Below are 12,775 nucleotides of genomic sequence, written 5' to 3'. Positions count from 1 at the left end.
AGCATTTTAAGAGTTATAAGGTTGTAGATGTCATGCAGCTGACAGTCTCCCCACCCGCCTGAGTATCTCCTCAGTTTTACCTACTCTCTCTCACACACTCTCTGGTAATGCTCAGAAAAGAAGGCTTACATCCCGGCTGACTCAACAGTTACAGCTCTAAGTGTGAAAATGAAGCACAGGGATAATTCTCTAAATTATACAAAAACTGTAATAAGGGGCTTAACCTGATCTAATAAGCTGAGTAAACAGCAAGGGAAAACCCAAAGAGAATTATGTGGGTGACTTGAGAAGTTTAAATACAAGTCCTTAATTAGGTTATACTTACCTGGTCTCTAAGTCAGCTCAGCATTAACTGGAAGAGATGATTAGTAAGCAAATAAGAGTCTGTCTAATTAAGTCCAGCACTGCTTACTTTTCTAAATAATTTAATAGACTCAGCCCCAGATAAAGAAGAGTCTTTGAGAAAGGACCCAACAATGTCTGCGGTTGGGCCATTTTGGTATTGCTCTCTCAGTCAGTTTTAAAAGTTACCTGGAACCCAGTCTAGTAAGAAAATGCCTAAACCAGAGCTTTAGTGTCTTAGTACCTTCTTCCTTGGTCCTCACGTTCTGGTTTTTATGAGGCATCTGCATGAACTGCCAGCTTGTTTAACAGCCCAGGAATGGATTTGGGGGGGCATGAATTTTTTGGTAAGATGTGGCTTGGTATAGAGAAGAGAGAGGAAAGAGAATCCTTCACTTACTGTCAGCTCTGAATGTCTCTGTTCTGTCACAACTTCTTTCTCTGTTAAGTGTGAGAGACGCTGGTTTCACTGCTATCTCACTGGGGTTTGTCAAGTCTGAGAACTGAGGACAGAATACCACAGAGTCCTGGGAAGGGCTCAGAAAATGGCTCCATTAACCTAGGATATAATTTTACAGAGAGCTCTTCCTGCTCACAGTTTTTGAGTGTAATTAACCTCATCAAATACTACTGATTTTATATTTCTATTAGAAAGTTTTCAAAACCCTTATAAAGAGTTAGAAACATAATAGTAATTAGCTTCCTTTCAAAACATCTATTATAAGCTGCACCAGGAATACATGACAGAGAAGAAACAGAACTGATGGAGAGTGCTAAGGATCCTGAGTTTGAGAACTATCTTTGTCAAATAATTGGGTGACTCTCAGAAAATAATTTAACGTCTCTGGGCTCGAGTTGCCTCATCTATAAAATAGGTAGAGAGATTGGGATTATTCAGTATTTTTTAAGCCTGGCTGAACAGTAGATTAACCGGGCTAACTTTTCAAACACTTTGGGGACTTCCCTGGTGGTGCAGTGCTTAAGCATCTGCCTGCCAATGCAGGGGACACAGGTTCCAGCCCTGGTCTGGGAAGATCCCACGTGCCGCGGAGCAACTAAGCCTGTGCACCACAACTACTGAGCCTGTGCTCTAGAGCCTGTGAGCTACAACTACTGAGGCCGCAGGCCACAACTACTGAAGCCTGTGCACCTAGAGCCTGTGCTCTGCAACAAGAGAAGCCACCGCAATGAGAAGCCCACGCACCGTAAAGAACAGTAGCCCCTGCTCACCGCAACTAGAGAAAACCTGCGCACAACAACAAACACCCAATGCAGCCAAAAATAAATAAATAAAATAAATAAATAAAAACACTTTGGATGTCCAGGTTCTATATCAGACCAATGAAGGAGACTCTCTGGGAATGACTCTTGGGCATGGGCATTGGCAGTAGCCCCACAGGTTACTGTGAGCCTCCAAGTAGAGAACCACTGCATTGATCCCTCAAGGGTCTTTGGTGATCAAAGTCCTGTGACATCATGCTGTACTGTCTATGTGGTAACAGAGATACATATGTGAGATATGGTTCTCACATAGCCCACCACATTTTAATAATGAGTCCCTTTTCTCCAACTGTATCTTCTACCAAACTATGGCAGATTCTGCCTCAAACTGTGTCCAGATCACATTGGCATTTTGAAGACCTAAGTGCTTTATTTTGGGCTGTCTTGAGGGGAAAAGTTAATGTTATATCTTATTTTTTAAAAAATTAATGAAGGTCAAAGTTAATCTGCCCTCTAGAATTTTTTGACCACTTTGTTAAAAATCATTTCAACTTTCAAATATTCTTGTCAGGAGAAGGGGACCAAAGACATATTAAGTTAGTTGACCTGTTTCACTTCAGTCTTGGTGAATATTTAACCATGGCTTCCCCATCTAGACACTGGCACTCTTTAACAGACAGTAGTTGCTGATTTTTCCCTTTGATGAACTGCATGTCGGTTTGTTGGAGAGAACAAGAGGTAAAGAAGGCACAGGTTGGCACAAAATGACTGTCCTGCCTGATAAAACAAGTCATCTGTCCTATGGATAACTCCACCCCTTTGTCTAGACAGGAGAATCGGAATAATTCAAGGCCAAGTATCCAAAGTGGACCAAATGCTCATTGTGCCTAGATGAACAGTGGGGACTCCCACTTGTTAAATATTGGGTTGTAATAAAAAAGAAAAAGTGGTCCTCATTTGGCAGGTTAGACTCAGAAACAAAGGTTTCCCCTTGAAGTGACTGCTCTGAGACCACCCAGGGCAGGCGAGACCTAGCCTCAGTGCCAGCTTCATGGTCGTGCCACCAGCCCAGTCACACTGCTCAGAAGGGCAGTGTTCAGGGTTTAATGTTCTGCACTTGCTGTCTTGAAATTCTTGACAAATTTACCCTTGAATCCGTGTTTTGTTAAGTGAAGGCTGATGGGACAGTGGGGCATGTGCAGAGGGCCTGGAGCCTCGGCTCACACGTCATTCACAGTCGCACGTCCTACCTCCTGCTGCCTCGCCAGAATGGGATTTCATTCATACCTGCTCCTGCCTTTAGTGTCCCTGCCAGCCTAGCCTCCCCTCCCCAGCCCTGCCTGGGGCAGCTGACAGGGCTGTGTTCCATCATTACCCTCCATCTCTGGCTGGGACCTGGGTACAGGCAAGGGCAGGGGCAGGGTCGGGCATGTGGCCTGTAGCACTGGAGGGCAGGGTAAGGATGTCCTTGCCTTGGCCTGGCGGTGCCACAGTGGGTGTTGTGGGCAACTTTGTGGGGAGCCTCCCCCACTGGATACTGAGCACTTCCCAGTGTGGAGATGGCAATCCATTGACGGGCTGGGGCTGTAGTCATGGGAAAGGAGCATGGATTTCCCTACTCCTGCTGAGGGCCTACATTTTCATTTTATACTGGGCTCCACAAATCATGTAGTTGACCTTGCCTAACCTGACTGCCAACAGACAGCTCTGGGCTGGACAGAACTATGTGGGGCCTGGGGAGGGCTGTCAAGGTTCAATGTCCTAATGTGTTCACTCTTCTGGAACAGAGTGAAAGATCTAGCTGTCTCTTCAAGTTTTTCCTCTACCATTAGATACCATAATATACACATATCATATAGTAGCTGTGTGACGTAGGGAAAATTACTTAACTTTTCTGTGCCTTAGTATGTTATTCTGTCATGCAGGAATAATAATGCTAGTGTCATAAACATGAAATATACAAACACAGATAAGTACTTGGTACAGTGCTGGGCACACAGTAGATGTTTAATAAGTTTTAGTTGCCATTATTATTGCGACTGTCATTATTATTTGCTACAGACCCTGAAAACAGTTGCAAAAGTATCTTGATTGATACTCTGAAGGACACATGTTCTAGTAAATTTATTTGGAGATTCAATCTCCAGGGCTCTTAAAAATTTCAAATTCACTAGAAATTTTTAGGAGGGGAAAAATTTCAGGTAGAAGAAAATTGTATAATGAGAAGGAATCTTGGCTTTGTCCATCATAAAAGGCACAAATGCCACACCCACAGTAGCTGTCTAATTTTTGAAGTCTACAGTGAGTAAAGTAGAGAGGATACCAGGTAACAGCTCATTTTCCATTTTGCTAGAATAAGTGGATACAGGAGGTTGACTCAATGCAGAAGTCAAAGTGTATAATGTGGTGGTTTACAAGTCACATGTCTCCAGTCACTGATGAGCTGGTGTCCACAGTGGTAGCCTCCAATTAGTGACTGTCACTAACACCAGTGTATGCAGCCTGGTACTCCTGTGGAAATATGTTAACATATCTTCGGATTCCTAGGAAGTAAACAAAGCTGCTTCACTGTGCCGTTACTATGATTTTCATAAATATATTGAGCACTAGCTGTATACCGGTGATTTTATATTCTCTCTAATCCTTGTAACCATCTCATAAGGAAAACATGCCCACTTTATAAATAAGAAATCTTGAGGCTCAGCTAAGTTAATTGGTTTAGCCAAGACTTTTTTTTTGCGGTACACGGGCCTATCACTGTTGTGGCCTCTCCCGTTGCGGAGCACAGGTTCCGGACACGCAGGCTCAGCGGCCATGGCTCACGGGCCCAGCTGCTCCGTGGCATGTGGGATCTTCCTAGACCAGGGCACGAACCCATGTCCCCTGCATTGGCAGGCGGACTCTCAACCACTGCGCCACTAGGGAAGCCCTAACCAAGACTTTTTAACTGGCAGAGAGAGTGAGTGTTTAGACACAGTTCTATATGACTTCAAGATTATACATTTTATTTTAATTGATTGCAAAGCCTCTCCTGTAACTACAGTAAGTGAACACTTAGTGGAAGTGATAACATAGCAAACATTAACTTAGCTTTAACACCAGGTACTCTTCTAAGCACTTAATATATATTGACTCACTTAATCCCTGCTACAGCCCTATAAAGCAGGAATTACTATCCTCATTTTGCAGATGAGTAAACTGAGGCACTGGGAAGTTAAATAAACTGGGCCAGATTTTAAACCAGTAAGTGACAGGCCAGACTATAAACAAAGCAATGTGGCTTCAGATTTGGGGCTTAAGAACTAGGTGAAGAAATCAGAACTTCTTGAATTATTATTATTATTTTTTAAATTTTTTTAAGGAATTCCTTTATTTTTATTATTTATTTTTGGCTGTGTTGGGTCTTTGTTTCCGTGAGAGGGCTTTCTCTAGTTGCGGCAAGCGGGGGCCACTCTTCATCGCGGTGCGCGGGCCTCTCACTATCGTGGCCTCCCTTGTTGTGGAGCACAGGCTCCAGACGCGCAGGCTCAGTAGTTGTGGCTCACGGGCCTAGCTGCTCCGTGGCATGTGGGATCTTCCCAGACCAGGGCTCGAACCCGTGTCCCCTGCATTGGCAGGCAGATTCTCAACCACTGCGCCACCAGGGAAGCCCCTCTTGAATTATTTCAAAGGGTTAACTGAAAAATTATGACTTGACTTTCTAAAATAATATACCAAGATATGCACCCAAATGTATGTCCTTCAGAGTATTAATCAAAATATTTAAAAAAATTTTCAAAGCCTGAAGCAAACAATAATGATGACAGTAGTACAAATAGCAGTTAAAATTAATTTTACATCTATTATGTGTCCTGGCACTGTGTCAGATGACTTACATATGCCATCTATTTAACATTTATAATGGTAGTATTATTATTCCTAGATAACAGAATAAATTATTGAGGCCCAGAGAATTTAATTGATGTTTCTCATGTCACACAGCAAATATATGATGGTTCTGGGATAAACTTAGACTCTCCGCATCCAAAACCCACATTCTTCACTTCCAAACTAGTACTCCATTCTTTCAGAATTTTTAGTGGTGGAAAACTTTATCTTCTGAGAACAGACCTGATTTTTAAAAACTAGCAGAAGCTGTTTGTGACAAAGCCCTAAGTTTTTTGAATTTTAGGTACTCAGGATTAACTTCTGATCAAAAACATCATTTGAAGAAAATACAGAGTGCTTTTCTCTTGTGATCTATAAATTGTCTGAAAGCAGTCCCCAAAACTCGTTCTGTGCACTCGTGCATCACGGTAATTAGAATCTCCCTAGGTGATGACTTTGGAGGAATGTTCTACTTAAGACCAAATTTATGCTCTATATTTGACAGACACTGCATAGTAATGAAGGAAATAATGGCTAAAAGTTCACCATATGCCTCTGGGCTTGTGGCACCATGCTTACAGGCATCATTTAAGCACCCTATGAAGTCACTGGGTATACTACTCTATAATGATTATTGACCGCTAAACCACTTCTTCATCTGCAGCACTTTTCTTATAGGGAGAACTTTCGTGACTTTTAATTAATGCACGGTTCCAGAGGATCCACACTGCATATGGTTCAGTCTCATACTGTGAATGGGGACTGTATTGAATTGGGAACCCTTAAGGATCTTGTGTGGGCATATCCAACTCTTAAGTGGATGAGGTAGTTACCAAATCTTCATTTCCCTTGGTTCTGTCCAGGTCAAGACTACCTAACCCTTTCTTTGTTTTCCCCAGGCCTTTCTGGGGGTTGCACATAGCATCCTCCTTTTCAGTATATTGCTCAGAATTAATTTTCTTAGGGAAGAACTGTGAGAATAGCTTGGTCAGCTATTCTTGGTGAAGAAAATACTGCAGTGGGAAGGGGGGGATGGGGGAAAGGGGAGAGAAGAGGAAAGAGACAAGAGAGGTGGCTTTATTGCACATTTTTAGACTGTAACTGGTGTGAAATGACTTCCCCTGCATTTTGCAGTATGCTTCTCTAAGAAAAATGTCCTCTCCAAACTCAGAGAACTCCATGGCATGCCTGAGAACAGTCACCTCCAACTGCTCCACCCTCAACTAACTAACTCTCTCTCAAAAGTTAGAAGCAAGCTTGTTGGAATACAGCATTTCTAGAATTTCCAAAAACACATGGTAGACTTTTCTCCTGGCAAAATCTGTCAGCCAAGTAGGGAGAGGTCCATGATGAAAGCTAAAATTTAGAAGCAACAGGGCTTCCCTGGTGGCACAGTGGTTGAGAGTCCGCCTGCCAATGCAGGGGACACAGGTTTGTGTCCCGGTCCAGGAAGATCCCACATGCCACGGAGCGGCTGGGCCTGTGAGCCATGGCTGCTAAGCCTGCGCGTCCGGAGCCTGTGCTCCGCAGTGGGAGAGGCCACAGCAGTGAGAGGCCTGCGTACTGCAAAAAAAAAAAAAATTTAGAAGCAACAACTCTTAGAAGTAAAATTTGTATACTTCCTAATGCCTCCTTTCCAAAAAAAAAAAAAAATGCTTTTCATATGGAGCTGTTCTATTGAGAACATTATTGAACGCAGCTGCTTGAAGAAAAAGCACTCAATTTGGATGACAAGATCTCTGTTAGAACAGGGAAGGAAATAGTCTGGGATGATAATTTCTACCTTGAATTGAGAGAAATGCTAGTTACCAACAGAATGAAACAGAGACCTAAAGTTAAGATATTTTTTACCAAAGGAGTTAGAAAAACATGTCTCAATGGATGAGACCCAGAAAATAAAATAATGAACAGTGGATAACTGTAGAAAAACAAGAGTCACTGTGTCTGATCTCATACTAATCATTTCAAAACTCCTGAGAGGAAGGTTTGCCCCATTTGACAGAGGAAAAGCAGAGAGGCACAGGAGCAACACAGTTAGAGCAGGTCACCCAGCCAGGAACTGGCAAAGCTGGGATTCGGCCCAAAGACTAAATCTCCAGCTCTTCACCATTCCTTTGCAGGACTTGAGATAGAATCTGAGAAGTGACTGAATGGTTTCTGATTACCATGGCTTTGTTGGAATGGCCGCCTCCTTGGAACTCAATGGTCCCAAAAGCATCTGTGGGGCTGAGTTGAGTGTGCTTGCTGATGGACCACTTCTCAGACTGGATGTCATTTCGGGAGAGGCGACTTTCATTTTTCTCATTCTGAAGAACTGAGATACCGGGAGTGAGGCCGACATGCTGGCCTATTAAACGCCCGCAGCAACACCTATAACATAAGAGGTCAAAGTGAACCCCTTGTATTAGTGACAACTGTAATACACATTGAAGGCAACCTGCTGGAGAAACCTACAAACCGTAGCAAGCCAGCGAGTCAGTTTTCAGGTGGAAACCATAATGTGTCCATACCTGGCAAATGGTGAACTCGGGATTTACTTGACATACATTTTTCTTTTCTGGCCCCTCCACATTTTCCTCTAGCTGTATAGGCTGTAACATGCCTCCCATCCTTCTGCACCTACCACCTTTCACACCTGCCACACTGTTCAGGATTGGAACGAAAAGAACGAATGCCATGTAGATTTTTCTACTTCTCATTCCTCCCATCTATCAAATCTTGCACGAAGGACATTGAACAGCTTTGAGGGAAGAATTTTAACAGGTACATTTAAATAAGGACTCTCAATCATATGTGAGTCACAACCTAACTTGTCTTTTCCCAATTGACACTCTCTGTCATATATCCAATTCTGAGAATGAAGATCTGCAGCTGAAGTGTTGTTGAAGAAACAATAAAAAAAGTATTCACAAGGTATTTGAAAACAAAATTCGCCCCTCATATCATGAAAATGTCCTTCATACTTTACTACTAGCACTGTTATGACTATTAGCAATAATACTGATACAGAGCTATCATTTATTAAATACTAACAATGTGACATTCATTTTATGGGTAAAATATTATAGTTTTGAAGGGTAGGTAATTTGTTCAAGGTTATACAGCTGGTCTATATGATTCCAGAGTTTATATTTTAAACTACTCCATTATACTGCCTTTTCATAAGGGCATTTCCAGACATTCATATGTTACTTTATCCCAAATGCTTCCCACTTTATATACTGTTGTTCTTCAGGAAGGTAAGTAGAATATTGGATAGAAATCTATCCAGTGATTGGATAGAAATCTGAAGGTCTGCAGTCTAATTAGTAATCTGCTAGGAGTATTTCCTTTAAAAGTCTCTTTTTCACTGTAGCAGAACATTTTGGTAAAAAGTAAGCATTTTGATGAAATGCTGGAAAGGGAAAACCGGTAACCACACTAAATATATATATATATATATATATATATATATATATATATATATATATATGTATGTATATGTGTATATATATATATCCCATTCATATATTTTATATATATATATATATCCCATTCCTATAGACAGTGATGAATTCCCTTCCCTATGGTGTAGCTTTTATTTTGTACAGGCTCTCAGAAAATTAACTGCAGGCGTGGCATATTACATGGTGTGTATGTATGAGATTGCTTCAAAGATGTCCAGCAACAATTAAAAAATGATCTTTTAACATTTGTTCTCTTGCAATGGATAGTGACTGCTATCATATTTTTGTTCCCATAATTGCTACTTCAAGTTCTTGCTACATTACAGAGACAGCAAGATTACCTATGGGGGTCTTTGGTGCTGGGTATGATGTGAACACATTCTCTTTTATAAAATGCTCTTTCTATCCAGGACTTCTGAGCCTGAAAAAAAACAACAAAAAAAGAAGAAAGGTGAACATAACATTTAACCATTTTTGACTAGAAAGCAAAATTTCATAATCACTTAAGAGACTAGTGTCTCATAAACTGAATTGAAATTGTGGTTACTTCACACATAAACACTGCATATAACAAAATCAATTATTACCAGAATCTGCTGGTTAGGTTATTTAACATTATAATATGAGAGTTAAAGGAAATGACCATAATAAAAAATGTTAGTAATGAAACTATATACAAGTTCATAGTGACTTTTGAAGAACAGAAAAATAATGCTATTTACAGAGAAAATGAAAGCCATGGAGCAGGCTGTATAACCCTTTAGTTAACAAGTATTCAGTGGTAGGAAGAAATATATCTAAATAAGCATACGGTTTTCATGGCTGACACTTCCATTATATTTTCCTTATAGAAAGAGAGAAAAACGGAGAGGAAATTACATAATTCGAGCCCTAATCCATCACCATGCTTTTACTAAAATCCAAATTAGCAGTGCTTGAATATGGAGGGGAAGAAAGGAAATGGAAACATAGGAAGATAAATGTCTTCATCACAGTCCAAAATTTCACAGGTAATGCCTTTGGAAGGAAGATACCACATATTTTGGCAACCGACATGCCTTTCAGCATAGCAAACATGGCTTCTTAGAATGAACACTGTTGGGACTGTCCACCCATAAGCCTGGCCACTGAGATTGGGCTCCCAGAAGGATAAAGGAAGTTTCAACAAACTATACCATCTTTGTTCCAAAGCAGTGTCCATCCTTCATCCCTTAACCCCTTTTTTTAGCAGGATTTGAAACAGTAGAGGAGCCTCCTACGAAATCCAGTAAGCTACTCAGAAGATTCCTTCTCTAAGCGCGTGTTTAAGACAGAAGTTGCTAGAGTAACGTGTAATGTTATATCTACAAGGTATCGTCTTCTCTCTAACCCAGCATCAGGACCAAATTCCTACTTTTAAAATATACAGGACCAAAGCACAACTAAGCTGTTTACCTGGCCTGTCCCAGTGACCAGTTAACTGTTACAAGCCCCTGCTTGTTGGCTGTAATTGATATTGACTCTGCCAGGGACCCAAATGTCTGTATAAGTTGTGCTAAGGTCTGGTTTGCCCTCAACACCTTAATATTGCACCTGCCTCCTCTCTCACAGTGGAGTCTATGCAAGCATGTAGCACAGAAGGAAGAAGTTGTCTTATATTCATGACAAAGCACATTTTAAAAGTAGCAACGCGGGGGATGCTTGAGGGATACAAAGGACCTACATCCTGTTTCAGTCATGGTTACAATCAGGTTGCATAATTTCTGAGTGTATAAACATTGTCCACGTGAAAAGGAGCACCCACCCTGCCAGAGAGACCCCTGGGTCCAGGTAGCACTCTGCACCCTCACACCACAAAACTAACATTTGCAGTCATTTGTCATCTAGGCGTGGAAAAAGCCCCAGTGTCTATTCTTAAAGATTTTTCTTCTCAAATACATAGGAAAAACTAGTGGGTTCATCTTTGCAGCAGAAATGAGCTTAGCAGCATAGATAACCAGTCTTTATCTTCGTAAAAAGCCTGTAAGTTAAACTATTCATAGGCTGTGATTTTTCCTAGAAACTGAATACTTTCTTTGATAACATCTCTTGGCAGATAGATGGTAAAAATATTCCTCACTGGACATCTGAAACCAACTTTTCCTTCACCTTGGGGAGCAGAAAAGGGAGAGCATACTTTCCCTTTTTTTGTGGCCCACGATCTGGGAATTTCAGGGAGTGCTGATCAATACTCATTGAGAGAAAGCAGGAGTGGCAGTATCATGTGTAGACAATGACGTTTGCAGTTAGAAAATGTTGTCGTGAATGGGATTCTGCAGCTTGGACAAAGTCATACAATTTCTCTGATCCTTGGTTTTCCTCATCTATAAAATGGGCACAAACATAATGCCTGACACAGAGTTGTTATCATTATTTAGGTACCAAGTTTTCACCTCAAGAACAGGGACCAGTCCTAGGTTGGTCTGGTACTACAAGTTCAGATAAAGGGTTAGATGATATTACTATGAAACTGCTGTAGCAGATCTGACCTACATTGATTTCACTTTGCACTGCAGATGATATGCTCCCAGAAGGCCTGGCTGGCCACAAACAAGGTATACAGAAAAGTTATTTAACTTTCCTAAGCTTTTTCTATAACATGAGGGTACCACAGCTACTTTGGAGAGTTGTTGTATTAATCAAAGCAAATGATTCAGAGAAAGCACCTGGCACATAGTAGGCACTCAGTAGGTAATAACAATGCTTAACCTTTATTACAGGTTCATCACGTACCTGGAATTGCGCTGTATACGTATTATCTCCATGGAGCCACACAAGAAGCCCATGAGGGAAGTACTACTATTATGTCCATTTTACCAATGAAAAAATTGAGTCAGAGATGCAGCAGATTAGAAGACAGAGTTTGAACGTGAGCAGTCTGACTCCAGAGTTCACACTCTTACCCACTCTACTCAACTGCCTCTCCAAATTAGGTGTTATTGGTATTAAATACCCTAGATCTGGGCAGTGCCATCTGGGCTTGCCTGGGAGTGCCTTCTAGAGGCATGTCTGGGAACCAGTTCATACCTGCACCTTTCCCCTCCTTATTTCCCCCTTCCAGTCCCCACAAGTGGGGTAATGAACACTCTGCTCTCTGTTCCTCTCTCCTTGGGGTCAAGGATAGAGGTGGGACATTAGGCAGACATCAGAATATAAGAAAGACGTAAAAGAAGGGGGGGATCATTATAACGGCTACCCCAAAGAAGTGTAATCACACAGGACTCCCAACTTGAGAATCTGGGGGCCACAACAAATAGATTAGACTTTCCAAGGGCACCTCCATTATTTCTCTCACTCATGGATCCTGGTTTCAACTTGGAAGGCCCTGGAAGGTGTGTAATAAGAATGACTGCATATGGATTGCCAACTTGTTTGTTAGCCTTTAAGTAATCTGACTTATGTGCAGTTTAGCAACTTAATTACCTTCTCAAAGGTGAAAAGCTACCTCACTGTCAGCAAAGGGATTGAGGGTCGGTTTTTATTTCTTATTATTAGCAAACTAACAGTTTCTCTTGCAAAGGCATAGAAGATTGGAGGGGGGAAAATGTAAAAAAATCTTTCCATCATTCATAATTGAGTTGGATTCTCTTTTTGAGAAGAAAAGCATAATATATAATAGGAAGAGTGCACGTATAGCACATGAATTAGGAATTCTACCAAATATCATGCACAATTTACTAGGATTTATTGTGGGCTTTGCTTTATTGTGCTTTTATTCAGTCTTCAGTGTGGATGGATATTAGATTTTTAAAATCATTTTCTTGGAGAAGGCATATTCGATGTATAATCATGATTTAACTTGTTCCCTAAACTAATTCCCTTTTCTTTTGTTCAAAGGCTTTGAACTACTCTGTGTGAAGCTTTATACTTGGTTGCAACAT

General features: G+C 41.2%; 1 protein-coding gene across 1 annotated transcript in view; it reads right to left on the bottom strand.

Moving 5' to 3' along the window:
* The window catches only part of TRPM3 (transient receptor potential cation channel subfamily M member 3), an 856,716-nt gene that overhangs the window by 248,371 nt on the left and 595,570 nt on the right, over positions 1–12,775 (bottom strand). Inside the window, 2 exon segments of the mRNA XM_032635138.1 lie at positions 7,596–7,800; positions 9,218–9,297. Coding sequence (XP_032491029.1) covers positions 7,596–7,800; positions 9,218–9,297 — 285 coding nt within the window.

Source organism: Phocoena sinus, chromosome 6 (assembly GCF_008692025.1).
Source record: "Phocoena sinus isolate mPhoSin1 chromosome 6, mPhoSin1.pri, whole genome shotgun sequence".
Taxonomy (NCBI): domain Eukaryota; kingdom Metazoa; phylum Chordata; class Mammalia; order Artiodactyla; family Phocoenidae; genus Phocoena; species Phocoena sinus.
The sequence above is the reverse complement of the archived record's forward strand: the minus strand, read 5'-3'. Positions and strand labels throughout refer to the sequence as shown.